Source organism: Mesoplodon bidens (assembly GCF_964165515.1).
Source record: "Mesoplodon bidens genome assembly, chromosome: 14".
Lineage (NCBI taxonomy): Eukaryota > Metazoa > Chordata > Mammalia > Artiodactyla > Ziphiidae > Mesoplodon > Mesoplodon bidens.
In genome coordinates, this window is record NC_138170.1 from 14341693 (window position 1) to 14360056 (window position 18364).

General features: G+C 47.8%; 1 protein-coding gene across 1 annotated transcript in view; it reads left to right on the plus strand.

Annotated features, from left to right (window-relative positions):
• KCNIP3 (potassium voltage-gated channel interacting protein 3) overlaps positions 1–18364 on the plus strand; it is a gene marked incomplete at both ends in the record, with an annotated part of 91379 nt that extends 73015 nt beyond the window's left edge. Inside the window, 7 exon segments of the mRNA XM_081254400.1 lie at positions 10145–10269; positions 10718–10787; positions 11046–11116; positions 16107–16214; positions 16947–17051; positions 17800–17862; positions 18317–18364. Coding sequence (XP_081110526.1) covers positions 10145–10269; positions 10718–10787; positions 11046–11116; positions 16107–16214; positions 16947–17051; positions 17800–17862; positions 18317–18364 — 590 coding nt within the window.

The following is an 18364-nucleotide window of genomic DNA, read 5'->3' on the forward strand; positions in this document are numbered from 1 at the left end:
GTAAATAAAGATATGGTTTGCAAATATAAGCTGCATCAAGTTCATAAAGTTCCCTTTGATTCTTAGCTTGCTAAGAATTTTTGTCTATTTATTTAATTATAAATAGATGTGGATGTTTATCAAATGCCTTTTCTGTATTAGGATTTTCATATGATTTTCTCTCCTTGTACTCTTACAAATAAAACCTTCTTGATCCTGGTGTACTTTAAAAGAAAAATACAGTTGGATTCAGTTACCTGACATTTGGTTTAAGATTTTGCATCTATGTTCAAAAGTGAAATGGGCACATAATTTTCTTTTTGTTTGTTTGTTTGTTTTTCCAGCTGTATTGAGATATAATTAACACGTAGCATTGTGTACATTTATGCAATGATCACCCCAATAAAGTTAGCTGATACATCCATCACCTCACATAATTACCATTTTTGTTGTTATTGTGGTGAGAGCAATTAAGATCTGCTCCCCTAGCAACTTTCAAGTATACAATACAGTTTTGCTAACTGTAATCCCCATGCTGTACATCAGATCCCCAGAACTTATTCTTTTTTTTTTTGGATAGTTACATTTTTTTTCTTTAAATTTATTTATCTATTTATTTTTGGCTGCGTTGGGTCTTCGTTGCTGCACGCGGGCTTTCTCTAGTTGCGGCGAGCAGTGGCTTCCCTTGTTACGGAGCATGGGCTCTAGGCGCACGGGCTGCAGTAGTTGTGGCACACGGGCTCGGTAGTTGTGGCACACGGGCTTAGCTGCTCCGCGGCATGTGGGATCTTCCCGGACCAGGGCTCGAACCCATGTCCCCTGCCTCGGCAGGCGGATTCTTAACTGCTGAGCCACCAGGGAAGCCCCAGAACTTATTCTTGTACCCTTTGACCAACATCTCCCCATCCCTCAATCCCCACCGCACCCCTACCACCACCATCTCCTGGCAACCACCAATCTACTCTCTGTTTCTTTGAGTTTGGCTTTTTTTTAGATTCCACATATAAGTGAGATCATACAGTATTTGTCTTTCTATGTCTGACTTACTTCGCTTAGCATAATATCCTCAAAGTTCATCCATGTTGTCACTACTTTTCATTCTTGTGTTGTCCTTGTATGATTTAGGAATCACGAAGACTGTACTGATCACTGGATTAGCAATATGGAGATCACTGGTGATCTTAGAAAAGCAGTTTGCGTGGCGCGGTGTGGCAGATGCCCCATAGAAGTAAGATCAAGGGAGACTAGGAGGAGAGGAAGTGAAGACAGTGAGTTAAAGGACAGCAAAAGGCACTAGCTTGAGGGGAAAGTAGGGTCAACGGAGTTTTGTTTTCTGGATTTTCGATGAAAGAAATAGCAGCTGGTTTGGGATTTTTGTCTTATTTTATTTTTGGCCCCCAGGGGCAGAGGATTAAGTTAATTGACTCCTTACTAACTTCTCGAGACAATATCAGTCTTGACCCACTTCAAACCCATCTCTTGTTTATTTATTTTTTCCCTTTTATCCCCTCCTTTCCCTCTTTCCCTAGAGGCAATTATTCTAAGTTTTATTTTATTTTTATTTTTTCTAATTTATATACAGTACACTTTGCCTTTTTTTTTTTTTTTTGATGTCCAGTCCATGAATTTTGGCAAATAGATAGTCATGTCACCACTACCACAGTCAAGATATAGAACAATTCTGTCACCACAAAAAATCTCCTCATCCTGTCCCGTTTGGAGTCAACCCCTCCCTTAACCCCCAGCCTCTGGCAGCCTCTGATATATCCTCCTTCCCTGTGATATTCTATAATTTTATCTTTCCCAGAATGTCATATAATTGGAGTCATACATTACGTGGCCTCTTGAGTCTGGATTCTTTCATTTACCTAATGCATTTGAGATTCATTCATGCTGCTGTGTGTATCAACACTTTGTTCGCTTTTACTGCTGAGTAGTATTCCACTTTACGGAGGTACCAGAGTTTGTTTATCCATGCACTAGCTGAAGGATATTGGGTTATTTCCAGCTTTTGGCAATTGTGAATAAAGTTGCTCTAAACATCTGCATTAAAGTTGTTATATGAATATAATAGGTTTCATTTCATTTGGGTAAATAACCAGGCGTGGGATTTCTGGGCCATATGGAAAGTGTGTGCTTGTAAATGACTGCCAAGCTGATTTCCAGAGAGGCGGCGCCATTTTCATTCCTGCCAGCAAAGTATAACGGTTCCCGATACTCCAGATCCTTACCAGCACTTGATATTGACAATATTTGTTATGTAAGTGATTCTGATTGGTGTGTAGTTGTATTTTATTGTGGGTTTTTGTTTTGTTTTGTTTGGGGCTGCGTCGGGTCTTAGTTGGGGCACGCGGGATCTTTGTTGAGGCATGCGGGATCTTCACTGTGGTGTGACGGCTTCTCTCTAGCTGTGGTGAATGGGCTCCAGAGCACATGGGCTCTGTAGCTTGGGGCACACAGGCTTTCTAGTTGAGGTGCGTAAGCTCAGTAGTTGTGGCGCGTGGGCTTAGTTGCCCAGCAGTATGCAGAATCTTAGTCCCCCAACCAGGGATCAAACCCGCATCCCCCGCATTGTAAGGCAGATTCATTACCACTGGACCACCAGGGAAGTCCCTCAGTGTGGTTTTAATTTCTGTTTCCCTAACTGAAAATGGTGTTAAACATCTTTTTATGTGCTTATTTGCCATCAGTATAGCCTCTATGGTGAAGTATTTGATCAGGTTTTTCATTAATTTGAGTTGTTTGTTTTCTTACTGCTATATTTTGAGAGTTCTTTATATATTCTGGATGTCCTTTGTTAGAAATGTGATTTGCAGATCTGTAGTTTCTCTTTTTATTTGACAATATCTCTTACAGAGCAAAACTTTTTTTATTAAAAAGTACAGTTTTCAGTGTTTTCTTTTATGGATCATGCTATTGGTATCATGCCTAAGAACTCTTTGCCTAAGTCCAGGCCATAAGGACTTTCTCCTGTTTTTTTCTAGAAGTTTTATAGTTTTACATCTTACATTTAAATCTATGCTCCATTTTGAGTTAATTTTTTTTTTTTTTTTTTTTTTTTTTTTTTTGCGGTATGCAGGCCTCTCACTGTTGTGGCCTCTCCCGCTGCGGAGCACAGGCTCTGGACGCATAGGCTCAGCGGCCATGGCTCACGGGCCTAGCCGCTCTGCGGCATGTGGGATCCTCCCAGACCGGGGAACGAACCCGTGTCCCCTGCATCGGCAGGCGGACTCTCAACCACTGTGCCACCAGGGAAGCCCCTTGAGTTAATTTTTGTATAAGAAATAAGGTTTAGGTCAAAGTTCGTTTTTTGGGTGGATGGATGTCCAATTATTCTAGCACCATTTGTTGAAAAAAATTAAGCTTTCTCCATTGAATTGCTTTTGCACATTTGTGAAAATCAGCTCATCATATTTATGTGGATCTATTTCTGGGTTCTCTGTTTTGCTCCATTGGTCTGTGTGTTTATCTTTTCTCCAACACCACACATTCTTGATTATTATAGCTATATAATGTCTTGAAATTAGATAGACTGATTTCTCCCACTTTATTTTTTTACCTAATCTATATTCTTTGCCTTTGCCTGATTATAAAACCATTAAGTTTTATAATCAGTGTGTCTGTATCTATGAAAAAATTGTCCTGGGATTTTTATTGGAATTATGTTAAATCTGTAAATCATTTTGAAGATAATTGACATCTTTATGATGTTGCATCTTCCAATCCATGAACACAGTGTGTCTCATCACTTATGTGATTTCTGTGACTTCTTTCAGCAGCATTTTGTAGTTTTCAGTAAACAGATTATATGCATGTTTTGTTAGATTTTTTTACCTACTTATTTTTATATTTTTATTTTATATTATCATTATTTATATTTATTTTGTATTTTTAACCTATTTTCCCTATTTCATTTATGGGGTGAGTGATTGTAATTAGTATTGTTTTTAAAATTTTGGTCTCCAGTTGTACATTGCTGATCTGTGGAAATGTGATTGATTTTTGTGTGTTGACTTGGTATCCTGTGACCTTGCTACGCTCACTTATTAGAAGTTTTTTTTTTTTTTTTTTTTTTTTTTGCGGTACGCGGGCCTCTCACTGTTGTGGCCTCTCCCGTTGCGGAGCACAGGCTCCGGACGCGCAGGCTCAGCGGCCATGGCTTACAGGCCTAGCCGCTCCGCGGCATGTGGGATCTTCCCAGACCGGGGCACGAACCCATGTCCCCTGCATCGGCAGGCGTACTCTCAACCACTGCGCCACCAGGGAAGCCCATAGAAGATTTTTTGTATATTCTTTGGAATTATCTACATGGACAATCAATCATGTCATCTGAAAATAGGGTTAATTTGGGTTTTTTTCTTTCTAATCTAACTGGTATGCTTTTTCTTGCTTTCTTTTTTTCCCCCCTTTTTGCACTGGCTAGGACTTTCATTATGATGTTTAATAGGAGAAGAGAGAGCAGATATTCTTGCCTTGTTCTCAATCTTAGGGGGAAGACATTCAGTCTTTTGCCATTATGTTACCTATAGATTTTTTGTAGATGCCTTGTATCAAGTTGAGGACGTTCCCTTAGATTCCTAATTTTCTGAGAGTTTTTTTTATCATGAATGGACACTGAATTTTGTCAAATGCTTTTTCTACAACAATTGATATGATCACATATTTTTTCTTCTTTAGACTATTAGTAGAATAGATTATGTTGATTTATTTTCAAATATTGAATCAACCTTACATTCCTGGAAAATCCATTTGGTGTGGTGTATTATTTGTTTTATACATCAATAGACTCAATTTGCTGAGATTTTTTGCATTTATGTTAATGAGAGATATCAGTTGGAACTATTCAGGTTATCTCTTTTATCTTGGGTGAATTTGAGTAGTTCGTGATGTTTTAGGAATTAGTTCATTTTATCAAAGTTATTGAAGTCTCTGTGAGCAGAGACTTGTTCATGATATTTCCTTTTTGACCTTTTAATGTCTGGAGAGTGTATACTTACTTCCTCTGTTTCATTCCTCACAGCAGTTATTTGTGTCTTCTCTCTCTTTTTCATTTTTGCTAGAGTTTTATAAATTTTATTGATGTTTTGAAAGAACCATCTTTTGGTTTCATTGATGTTCTCTACTGGGTTTTTGTTTTCAGTTTCATTGATTTTTTAGAAATATTTATTTATTTTTGGCTGTGTTGGGTCTTTGTTGCTGCGTGCAGGCTTTCTCTAGTCACGGCGAGCAGGGGCTACCCTTTGTTGCAGTGTGTGGGCTTCTCATTGTGGTGTCTTGTTGCGGAGCACGGGCTCTAGGCGCATGGGCTTCAGTAGTTGCAGCATGCGGGCTTCAGTAGTTGCGGCATGCGGGCTTCAGTAGTTGTGGCATGTGGGCTCAGTAGTTGCGGCTCGCAGGCTCTAGAGCACAGGCTCAGTAGTTGTGGTGCACGGGCTTAGTTGCTCCACGGCATGTGGGATCTTCCCGGACCAGGGCTTGAACCTGTGTCCCCTGCATTGGCAGGCAGATTCTTAACCACTGTGCCACCAGGGAAGTCCAATTTCATTGATTTTTGCTTTTCCTGTTTCCTTTCTTCTGCTTGCTTTGGGTTTATTTTACTCTTCTATTTCTAGTTTCTTTAGGTGGAAGCTTATATTATTTATTTAAAATCTTTTCTCTCTTCTAAAATAGGCATTTATGGCTTTAAATTTACCTCTAAGTACTGTTTTAGCTGCACCCCACAAATTCTGATATATCTTTTCATATGCATCCAGTTCAAAATATTTCTGTTAGCTGCCAGTTATTTTCCTGCAGAACTTGATTTCCATTTGATGTCATTTCCCTTCATCCTGACGTTCTTCCTTTAGCATTTCTTGTAGTTCGATTCTGCTGGCAACAAATTCTCTAGCCTTCACTTATCTGAAAATGCCTTTATTTCACCCTTTTTTGAAAGATCACTGAACATAGAATTGTAGGTTAATAGATTTTTTTCTTTAAAGAATTAAAGTGTTGTTCCATTGTCTTTTGATCTCCATCATTTCACATGAGAAGTTAGCTGTCTTTCTTATTGCTGTTCTCCTGTAGGACCTCCCCTTTTCCAGTGGCTACTTTTAAGATTGCCTCTTTATCTTTGGTTTCCATCAGTTTGATCATGATGTTCCTATGTGTGGTTTTCTCTTTATTTATCCTTTTTGGGTCACTGAATTTTTCGAATCTGTGTATTGATATTTTTCAACAAATCTGGGGAAATTTTGGCCATTATTTATTCAAATATTTTTTATGTTCCACTTTCTCTTTCCTCTATTTCTGGTATTTTAATTACATACATATTAGGCTGCTTGATATTGTCATTAAGACTCTATGCATGATTTTATTCGTATTTTTTTCTCTTTGTTTTCCATTTGGATAATTCCTATTGACCTGTCTTTATGGTCACTGACCTATTTTTTTGTAGTGTCTAAACTTAAGTTCATCAAGTGAATTTTTTTTTTAGATGTTGAGGTTTTTTTCAGGTTTAGAAGTTCCATTTGGTTCTTTTCTTGTTTTTTTAATAGCTTTTACTTCTCTGCTAAGATTCCCATCTGTTCACTTTTCTTTCCCTTAATACTTTCAACGTATTGGTAGTAATTGTTTTAAACTTAAATAATAATTCTAATCATTTAAAAACCTATTAATTCTGATGGCTGCTTTATCTCTGATCATTGGGTTACATTTTCCTGCTTCTCGTGTCTTTTCATTTTTTATTATATGATGGCTACTATGGGTGGTATATTGTAGGGAATCTGGACTATATTATCTTCACCATAAGGCCATTGAATTTTAGTTTCACAGGCACTTAAATTCCTGGCAGATCCCTTCATCTGCACAGACTTTATTTTAGACTTTGTTAGAATAGGTTTGTTTTAACTTTGTTCTTAGTTCTAGAGCATGGTGCTTTCTCCCAAGGCATGGCCTTTCTGGGGTTTCAGCTGAATGCCTGAAGTTCATAGGGAAGTAGCTCCATTCTAGATGAACCAGAACTCCCAACTTTTTTCATCATTGCATGAACTCTGTTATGTCTTTTCAGGTCTCTGTCCTACTACCCCCAGCAGCTGCTCACAGCTGGGCCTTACGGAGTCTCATTCAGAACATGTGTAGCCCAGCTCTTGGCCAAAGCCCCAAGGGAAATGCCACACAGACTTCTGGGGCCCCATCTCTGTGCAGTTCCCTCCTCTCCAGGATGCTGCTCTGCAAGTCCATCTGTCTCAGCAGCCCCAAACTCTGATCTCTGCCTCATCAGCATTTCCCCATGTCACAGAAAGTGTCCCCAGCCCATATCCAGGGTGAATGTGGAGCTCACTTCATATGTTTCCCTCCTCCCAAAGATTATAGTCCTGTGCTGTAGTCCAAAGCCTGCTAATACTTGCCTCACATATTTCTTCCAGTTTTCAAGTTGATTGTGGTGGGAAGGCAAGTCTAACACTCACTACCCCATCATGACCAAAGGCAAAAGTCTAAGCAGTATGTTTTTTTAATTGAGGTATAACTTACATACAATACAATGCGCAGATGTTAAATGTTCAGTTCAGTAAATTTTGACAACTGTATACACCCTTTTAACCACCACCTGCTGTACTGCTTTCTAATGCCATGCGTTACTGTTACTTTTCCTATAATTTCATGTAAGTGGAATCATAAAGTATGAACTCTTTTATCTCTGCTTTTTTCTGAGCATAATTTTTGAGATGCATCCATGTTGTTGTATATATCAGTAGTTCATCCTTTTTTTAAATGGAATATACTATTCTGTTATGTGAATGTGCCACAGTTCCATTCTTCTGTTGATTGAATAGTTTCCAGTTTGGGACTGTTATTAATAAAGCTACTATAAATATTCTTGTACAGGTCTGTTTGTGGACGTATGTCTTCATCTGTCCTAGGTAAATAGGTTATAAGGTTGATGTATGTTTGACTTTATAAGAATTTGCCAAGCAGTTCTCCAAGATGGTTACACCATTTTACATTTCCACCGATAATATATTACATGAGAGTTCCAGTTGCTCCACATCTTCACCAGCATTTGGTGTTGTCAGTGTTTTTGAAATGATAGATCCTTGGGTATTTTGCTTTGGAATATCTGCATTTCTTTGACAATGAATGCTGTCAAGCATCTTTTCCTGTGCTTATTGACCAGTTGTATCTCTTCTTTTGTGAGGTGGTCTAGTCTTTTGCCTATTTTAAAAATTGAGTTATTAAGTCTTATTTCTGTTGATTTGCAGGAGTGCTTTCTATATTCTGGAAATGAGCCTTTGCCAGATATGTGTACTGCAGATATATTTTCCAGTCTATGACTTGCCTATTGAGTTTCTAACTGACTTTATTGCTTTTTCTCTATGTTTGCCTGTTTTCTTTTTCATTAATTTCTACTCTTAGTTTTATTATGTCCTTTCTTATAACTTTGAGTTTAATTTGCTCTTATTTATAGATTCTAGAAGCTTATATCGCTGGCTTTACACCTATCTTCTTTTCTAGTAAAGGAATGTAAAGCTAAAAATTTCCTTCTAAACACAGATTTACCTGCATCTAGAAAATTATGGTATGTTGTTTTCATTATCATTTAATTCAAAATATTTCAAAATTCTCTTTGTGATTTTTCTTCTCTAACCTATGGGTTAATTAGAAGTGTGTTGTTTAGGGAATTCCCTGGCAGTCCAGTGGTTAGGACTCTGCGCTCTCGCTCTCACTGCCTGGGGCCTGGGTTCAATCCCCAGTCGTGGAATTAAGATCCTGCAAGCCATGCAGTGCAGCCAAAAAAAAAAAAAAAAAAAAGTGTGTTTTTTAATTTCCAAATATTTGGGATTTTAAATATATCTTATTGTTTTAGATTCTAATTTAATATCACTGTGGTCAAAGTCTTAACACGCTGCAGGGTGAGCCCTGTGAGGCAGCCTCCCTGACGACCCACCCCAGGCCTGCAGAGCCTCACACACATAGCCTGATCCGGCTGAGCCCTGTGCTGGGCCAGCTCCGTGCCTGGGCCTCTACCATGAGCACTGCCTCTCAAGAGCTCTCTGCAAATTACCCGGCAGTCAGGCTCTGTTGCCTTGGTCCATCCATGCACTCATTCTGCAAGAGAGCTATTTCCTTCCTTCTTTCTCTCTAAATTTCCAGTACCTCCTCCCGCCCCCCCCATCCTTACCCTCAAGTTGCTTCCTACTTCACAGAAGAAAATTTCCCCAAGCTCCTACCATCACAGAGCCTTGAGTGCTGAGGCCGTGTTGCAGGGCTCACCCTGCAGTGGGAGCAAGCAAACAGCTGTGCAGGTAACCATGGGCTCACAGTGCCTTGGGGAAGAGGGGAGACTGGATGGTGACAGAGCAGTGGGGATGGCGCTGCCCATTTCAGTGGGAAGTTCTATACTATGTGAGCCTGCTACTCAGCGAGGGGGAGGTATTCAATGCCGTTTTGTTTATAGCTTTGTTTTATATTATAAACTTGATACGTGCCGTACTAAAATAAATTAGGAAAATGTAAAAAAAAAACCCAAAAACCCATGAGTAAAAAATTAAAGATCACCTGAAATCTACCTCCCCTGCAAAAGGTAGCCATGGTTAGTTAATATTTTGATGTGTTGTTATTAAAAAAACGATCTGGTCCCTGCCCTACAGACCCTTGAAGTCTGACCTCCTACTCAAGTGTGAATAAAAGCCCCAGACCAAATGTTGGGCTGGATGAGCCAAGAGGAGTGCCCTCCCAATTCCTGGGGGAAAACGGGGCGGGGAGAGGCACATGGAGGAGGTGGTCCAGGAATTGGATCTTGAAGGTCGAGGGCCCCTGTGCTTGTCTTCTGTTTTTTTCCCTCCCACCTTCCCTTGTTCAGTGTCTCTCCAGGACAAGACCTGCTCCCAACTCTCATTCCCATCCCACCGTGTGGCTGAGAGGGTGGCACGCTCAAGGTGAGGCCAGCGGGCAGGGCCCACTCTATGTGAGGAGCAGGGCAGCAGAGAGACCAGGAGGCACAACTCATGAGCGTGCTGTTCCTCTGTAGCCTGGACATTTGTGCAGTGCTCAGCCTGGGTAACCGTACATGGTAGTCGCTCGAGGAGAGTCCCTCCACCCCTTACTTCCGCCCCTTACAGTGCCCACACTGGAGCAAGATGGGGCGGGGCTGCATGTTCCACCCTCCTGGGTCTGTATCCCCCTCCAGACAGCAGCGACAGTGAGCTGGAGCTGTCCACGGTGCGCCACCAGCCGGAGGGGCTGGACCAGCTGCAGGCACAGACCAAGTTCACCAAGAAGGAGCTGCAGTCCCTCTACAGGGGCTTCAAGAATGTGAGTGCCCCCCATCCCCCCAGGAGAGGCCCTGGTCCCCCCGGCTTTCCTGTCCCTGGCTGCAGGATGCAGGCAGACCTTCTGGACACTTCGCATGGCACAGTGAATATCCCAGGGCCTTTATGGGGCTCATGTTTTGTGGGAGAGCTGTCTGGGGGGGTGGGCCAGGTCCTAGAGTCAGTGTTCTGAAGACACACCCCCTTCTGTGTGTCTCGATGCTGGTGCAGGGGAGGAACCTACAGAGGGACCAACCCGGCATGAGGGGACTCACCACCCCCTCCCGCCGTGCCCACCCCCCCAGGCTTTCCCCAGCCCGGGGCTGGTGGAGCCCAGCGGTGCCTCAGGCAGCAGGTGTCCCCAGGAGGGAGGAGAGAGCCCAGGCCCTATGGAGTCAGGGTGTGGGGCGGGGGTGGCTGGGATTACTGAGAGGGGTGCCTTCCTGCTGCAGGAGTGCCCCACGGGGCTGGTGGATGAAGACACATTCAAACTCATTTACTCCCAGTTCTTCCCTCAAGGAGGTGAGTCTGAGGCCAGGCCCCCAGTTCCTCCAAAGTTCCCGCTTCCCTGTGGCAGCCCTGCAGAGGGTGGGCATCCCTTTTATGGGGAGGGGACCCTCACCCACACACACCTTCCCCAGCATCCCTTGCCCGGTGCTGCCTCTATCCGGCAGGCAGTGGGGGACTCCAGCCCAGGACTCAGCAGCAATATGCTGAGGGTGCTTGGGGTGGGGGCTCAGGCGGCCCCGACACTCCCAGCCTTGCCCTTGGTCTCCCCAGATTCCACCACCTATGCGCACTTCCTCTTCAACGCCTTCGATGCAGACGGGAACGGGGCCATCCGCTTTGAGGTAGGTCCCTGTCAACCCCTCCCGCGTCCCCTGGTCCTGCATCTCCCGGCCACGGTGCCACCCCCTCGGGGCCGCCAGAGGCTCAGACATGACCCTGGTGTAAACGGTCCAGTGTGTCACCCAGGGAACGAGTGGACTCTGCTTGGCTGGCCCTGGGCCTGACTGTGAAGTCAGTGAAATTTGATTTTGCTGTCTGGCCACCCTATTCTCAGCCTTTCCTTCCATGCCAGCCCCGCCAAGCCGAGGGAGCTGTTAAGGCACACTGAGTCGGTAGTGACCCAACGTGAATTTGCATTTGAAAAGGGGGCAAAGTTTAACTAGAGGTCTGTGCTAAGGGGATCTGGGCACCCCGCCCTGGAACTTATCCCCTTGCCCGAAAACAGGCAGAGCATCCCTGTCTGAGCAGGCTCAGGGGTCATCCCAGCAGCACTATGAGCGAGCCTGCCTGTCCTCCCCACCCCCAGCTGCCTGCCCCCAGGAGGGCCCTGCCTGGGTTCTGTGCGGGCAGCACATGGGCTCCACTGAGGCCCCAGCTGTGGAGCCCAGGCCCCTAAAAATAGCTGCAGGAGAAAAGCTGAAACCTCTTCGGAGAGGAAAATCTTGCTGAGAGCCAGGCTTGATCGATAACCCCCCAGCTCGGCTTCCAAGGCCAAGGGCAGCTGACGGGAAATTGAGAGAGAAAGCCCCTGCACCAGCTGGGGTAATAATAACTCAAGATGCTTCTCAGCTTCCCTTATCGCTCCAGCTGGCCCGCTCACTGACCCTCGGCCGGGGTGAGGCAGCCCAAGGCCGCCGCCAGCTCTGTGACCACAGGGGCCTCACCTTCCCTGGGCCACACTCTTAGTGGATTTGTGAACTTAGAGTGTTTTCAGCATTTTTGTTTTCAGTTCTGCCTGCACATGGTAAAAATCTAATCAGTACAAAGGAGTAAACAGGGAAAATTCATTTTCCTTCCCTGGTCCCACGCCTGTGGCCAGTTTCTTGTGTGTCCTTTAAGAGGTACCTGAGGCTTCTGGGAATGAAGTGTGAGAAGCAGTTGTGTGACAGACCCCACCAGGACTTTGATGATGGTTTCTCTTGTTCAGGAATCAGATGACCAGACAGCTTAGCAGGGCCCCCGCATAGTGGCGGGTGTCGGGAAGGTCTCCATCACCCTCCTGTGGTCGCCTCTCTCACCACGATCCCTTTAAGGTGGTCGATGGTGGGTCTTTGCTGGGGAGGTGCTGTCAGTGGCTGAGCGGGGGGCACTGGCACTGACCCCCTTCTGCTGGGCACCTTCTCAGAAGGTCATGCTTCTCTCTCTTGAAATTAATTCCTCCGATTTCTTATGGGGAGGTTTGTTTACCTTGGGGACCTTCTTGTTTGTTTACCTTCGGCATCTTGATATCCGTGCTCTGTTCTAGGAGGCCTTTTTCAGGAAGGGAGGGGGGTGTGTATCTCCCCGGGGCCTTCCAACAGGCAGGGCCTAATCCTGGGTGCACCATGGGTGGAGATCCCTGTGGTCAGGAAGGATCCAGAGGGGTTGGGGGGAGACACTCAGCCCTCCTCGCTACCTCAGACCAAACCTCTCAACGTGCTCTTAAAACAGAAAGTCAGGGGCTTCCCTGGTGGCGCAGTGGTTGCCGACGCAGGGGGCACGGGTTCGTGCCCCAGTCCAGGAAGATCCCACATGCCGCGGAGCGGCTGGGCCCGTGAGCCATGGCTACTGAGCCTGCGCGTCTAGAGCCTGTGCTCCGCAACGGGAGAGGCCACAGCAGTGAGAGGCCCGCGTACCGCAAAAAAAAAAAAAAAAAAAAAAAAGAAAGTCAGGTCAGCTTATCAATATTTACAATGATCCCAATCCTTTGTGTATATTCTTGAGATAATACACATACATGTTAATTAGAGTTTATTGATGTGGTGAAATATTGTAACTTCCCTGCCCTCACCCGAAAGAGTAAGTAAATGGCAGGACAAGCCGACCTCAGCACTGGTGGCTGCCCTGTCCGTTACCTGCCCCTGCAGTAACCTGCTCCCTGTGCCACTGGCCAAATGATGGCTGTGGCCAGTACCCTCAGGAAGGCCTGCAGCCCCGTGATCTAATCACCCCCGCCCCACACTGAGCTCCTGCTCTGCACTCTGGGGTGTCCCAGCCGGTGTCACTGAGGAGCCCCTCAGGGACAGTACAGAGCAGGGAGGGGCTGTGGATATGACGGGCTTCATACACCTCGGCATTGAGACCAAGCAGCTCTGACGAGTGACAGTGCCACGTGAAGCTGTGCTGTGTGCAGCTGGAAATTTAGAACCAGCAAGCACATGGACGTGGGCTGGCTAGACTTGGGGTCATCTGTGTGTGATTGGGGATGGGCCAGTGGTCTCGCAGGGGACATTCCGGCCCACCTCTCTCCTAGCACCGTCACTATCATACTACACACCCGCTAAGGGACACCGAGTCGGGACAGTCCTGAGTGTGGCTGAGTGTGGCTACACAGCATCTGAGGAGACTAGATAGGAGGACAGTGGTGCCGGGGTCCCCCCATGCCCACACGGGAAGAATGGGTCCTGTGCAGGACCCGCTCGTTCCCTGGTGCCCAGCTTAGGAGTCCGAGCCTTTGCTTCCCACTGGGAAAGCCCGTCAGACCCCAGGGAAGAGGGCGTGATGTGGCATCAGGAATGCTCTGACTCTTCACTACTTCTGTAAATCCTACACGAGCTCAGCTTCAGTGGTTGGCATTCCTCAAACTCAGGCACATAAGAAATATCACACTGTTTCTCCCTTCGTATATCTTTATTTTCTTCACTTATACACACACAGGACTTTCAGGCTCCAGTAGACTTACAGGATGTGCTTTGGAAAAACAGCAGTTACCACCCCCCAGATACACCCGAGGAAGCAACCACCTCCCTTGTTTTAGCCGATTGTCACTCTTTGTCTTCTTGTCGCCTGATAGCATCCTGTTATTGCTCCTTCCCGACTGCCCAGCTTTAGATGCTGCCCGTTGACTCTCTGCACGGGTGAGCAGTTGGGTCTTCTGCACACACACCTTTCCCATCCCCTGGCTCTCCAGAACGATGGAGTTCAGATTGGATAAGCCTCTCGGTTCACTCACGATGTGAATTTGTTCCCCAGCTGAGCCTTGCAGTGAGCTGTGACTACGTTCCCTTTTCCTGCACACATTTTTATTTCACCTTCAGCTAACTGTGGTCCCAATTTGTCATTTGCCTGGGGTCTGTGACCTCATCAGTAATTCAACGCCGTCCTTCTCCAGTCATCTGAATGGGCATCTCCCTAGCCTTTGACCAGCTCCATCATCCTGGTGCTGGGTGCCCTCTGGGGACCTCTTCCCCTCTCTCCTGGGTTGGGTCTCCTGGTTCTGGAATCCTTCATCATCTTCTTCCTTGCTTTACTCTCTTTTCAAAAGCACGTCTTCCAGGAGTTTCCTACAGAAGAGTATGTGGGAGGTAATTTCGGAGCCTTTGAATGCCCGGAAGTGACTTCGTTCCGTTCTCACTCTTGCTTGATCTGTTGTGTGGGACCAGAGCTACGGCGGAAGCCGTCCTGCTGATTCCCGACCCTGTGTACAGGACCTGATCTTGTTACTGTTGTTGTTGTTTCTGTTTGGTTATGTTTTTCGCTCTGGAAGCTCGTAGGATCCTGTCCTTGCACCTGTTTTCTGAAGTGTCTCGTGATATATGCCTGCAGGTCACACTGTGGGCTGTTTCCCCGCATCGTTAGGTCCTCGGCAGGACCTGAACACTCACAGGCTTCCCCTTCATTGCCTCTTGGACACGCTTCCCTCCATTTCCTCCGGCTCTTCCTGGAACTCCAGCTGGTCAAGTTTCGGTCCCTCTGGAGTGGATCTCATTATCCGCTTTTCTCTCCTATTTTCCAGCTCTGCCTTTTCACGCTGCTTTATGGAAGATTCCACGTGCTTTTCCAGCCCTTCTTTTGAGTCTGTCATTTTGCTTTCTCATTTTTAATTCCCAAGAGCTCTTTCTTGTTCCCAAGTATTCCTTTTTTATAGCATCCTATTCTTATTGTAGGGATGCCAGATATCTAATCTCTGAATCTAATGGTTTATGTTAAGTATTTTTTTCTTCTGGAATAATTTTTTGTTTCTTCCAAACTGCTTTTCTCTGTTTCCCTTAGTCTTCCTTTCTCATGATACAGGCTTCCTCTAATCCAGAAAATCTAAAATTTGAGTGGAGGGAATTCCCTGGAGGTCCAGTAGTTAGGGCTCAGCGCTTTCACTGCTGGGGCCTGGGTTCGATCCCTGGTGGGGGAACTAAGATCCCGCAAGCCACATGGCGTGGCCAAAAAGATAAAAAATAAAATTTGAGTGGGACCAAGCCCCTTGGTGCAAAGCCCTGTCCCTCCACAGTCTGCTTGTCCTCCATTCCCCCCATAGACAGCCCTTCTCTGCTCCCCTTGTCTCGGAGCAGCCTGAGAGGACCCCAAGGGGCAGGGAGGGCTTAACCTGCAAACCTTCCGGAAGAGGCAGGAAAGACTTGCTTTCTACCAAATGTTATAACAAAACAGTTGAAGTTTTCACACGGAAGCCTTTCGAACGTTCATTCACATTAGTAATAGACTATGTCACACCTGTGACTGCACACAGGCATGGCATGACCCCAGAACTGAGCACTGTTAGTTTAGTTTTTAAGCTGTAAGTTTTTAAGCACCTTGACACGCAGACACCCCCTTCATTAAAGGAGCACCCCGAGGCCTTCTCTGTCCGTGGCAATGCATTAAATGGGTCTAAGACACCATACGTTTGAATGTCTTTATGTGAGATGATCAGTTCCAGCCACTATGCCATCCCCGCCACACACATGCAGACACACACACACACACACTCTCACCGTACGGACCTGATGGACACCATCTGCCCGCTCTGTGATGGAGGTGCCTCCCCTATATAGGTGTGAATTTCAGTGGAAGCCACACCGCGAACTGGAAATGGAATCTGAGCGCTGGATTGTCACTCCTCCCCGTCCCCTTCCTCCACAGGACTTCGTGGTCGGTCTCTCCATCCTCCTGCGAGGAACAGTCCATGAGAAACTCAAGTGGGCCTTTAACCTTTACGACATTAACAAGGACGGCTACATCACCAAAGAGGTACGGGGGTGGCTCGGGAGTCTGGGAGTGACCTGGCTGCCCCCCACCCCACTGCTCTCTATCCCCAGCCTCTCTCCTCCTCTCTCCTGCTGCCCTGGCTTCCTGTGCCCCCTCCCTGGCCAGAGACACAGCTCACAGCCTGGCCTTGGAGGGGACAGCGGCCAGGAACTCTCCTGTCCCAGGCTCTCAGGCCTGGATACCTGGGTGCAGGGGACGTGGAGCTTGGTGCCCCTCCCCACGTGTCTCGATCCCGTTCAACAGGTGTCCTGAATCATCCTTTCTTACGGAGAGGTCCTGAGGGAGACACAAGTGGGGAAGCTGGGAGCGGGGGTGGGGAGCTGGCCTTGGCTCCCACCAATTGACGGAGAGCAGTGCAGTCCCTTAAGGCAGGGTGCAAACAGGGGCGGGGGGCCCTCACCACACAGGCCCACAGTCTGGTTTCGTCAGGCCCAAACATTTTTCTGTCTCTGAAATAGTTGCTACAGTTTCAAATTCTGGAGATTGCATTAAAAATCTAGCTCCAGCTGCTCTTAGAGAGTTAGAAGCTTGCGCTGGGCGGACGGGGTGAGGGTGAGCTCGCCTCCCTCCAGCTCCCACAGCCCCGGCCACTCACCCACCACCACCCCTGAGGTGCCCCCCACCCTTGGATGCAGCCCCTCCCCTCAGACCCTCGAACCCTCACCCCACCTCCTTACAGCCAGGCTCAGGCCAGCCCCTCCGGCCCCCCTGCAGGAGATGCTGGCCATCATGAAGTCCATCTATGACATGATGGGCCGCCACACCTACCCCATCCTGCGGGAGGACGCGCCCCTGGAACACGTGGAGAGGTTCTTCCAGGTGAGCGCTCCAGCCCCGGGCTGCGTGGGGAAGGGCGACCGGAAGGGGAAGGGGCTTCGGCTCTTAGGGCAGTCCTGGGCTGCCACTCCTCTCTGAGGGCCTCCCCGCTCCCACGAGGAGGTTCAACTTGCGTCCCCCATTGGGCTGGTTGTCCGGATCCCAAGGAGTGAATTAAAGCCATCCCCGCTCACTGATCTGCCAAACTGCGTCTCAGAGCAGGCAGGGGCTCACAGATTCCAAGGTCGCCGACACCCCCCAGCCGTGTTCTTGTGCCTTCCAAGAGCTGCCCCCCGCTCCGCCAGGGACCTCCCTGCAGGAGGAGAGGGTTGGGGTGACTGCTTTGTATCCATGGGGACTGACGGAGCCAGGGCTCCGCCTCCCGCTTGCTGGGGGCCCTTTAGACATGCCTCCATCCTGACTTCAGCTGCTCCACCTGCCCCGGCTGCCTGTCAGCAAGGTGAGGGGGTCCGACGAGCACGGGGCTGCCTTCTGGGCAGCGTGAGCCCAGGAGAGCTGCCGGAGAGTGTCTGGGGTGGGGGACAGACTGGGGAGACTCCAGAGAGGTCGGCTGCGTGGTGGACGTGGCTGGAGAGGGCACTTTACGTGGCCTGGATCCCGGGGAGGGGACAAAGGGGACGGGTTGGGGTGGAAGGAGCCCACCACCTGCCCCCTGGCACGTCCTCAGGCCTGGGGCGGGGGCCGGCCCCGGTGGGACACAGACTCACTGAGGGCGTGGCTTGAGTTGCAGAAAATGGACCGGAATCAGGACGGGGTGGTGACCATTGATGAGTTCCTGGAGGCCTGTCAGAAGGTAGGCGGCGTCGGGGCTTGGGGACCCCTGTGGGGAGAGACGTGGAGCCCTCAGGACAGGGTCACACTGTAGGAAGGAGCCTGGAGCCCCCGGCATTGCTGCTGACGCTCTTCTGCAGAGCGCCGTCAGTGGGCAGGACGCTGGGCCTCCACTGGCCTTGGCCGCGGCCTCACCCCCCGGGCGGCCCCTCGGTTGCCCCCGGCCTCCATCTGGGTGCTCAGCCGGGGGTGGGGCGGCCTGGTCCATCAGCGAGTTAACAGCTCCCAGACGGCCTGACCATCAGGCCATGGGGCTGGAGACAGGCTGTGCCTGACAGTTCCCCCTTCGCCCAGTGAGACAGGCAGAGTCCCTGGAGGGCTCCAGGTCCCTGACGAGGATCTGCTCACAGTGACATTGGATTTGGGCCCTGCTAGCCCGGACCTGACCGGGCCTCTCGTCCTCTCTCCCCATGCAGGACGAGAACATCATGAGCTCCATGCAGCTGTTCGAGAACGTCATCTAG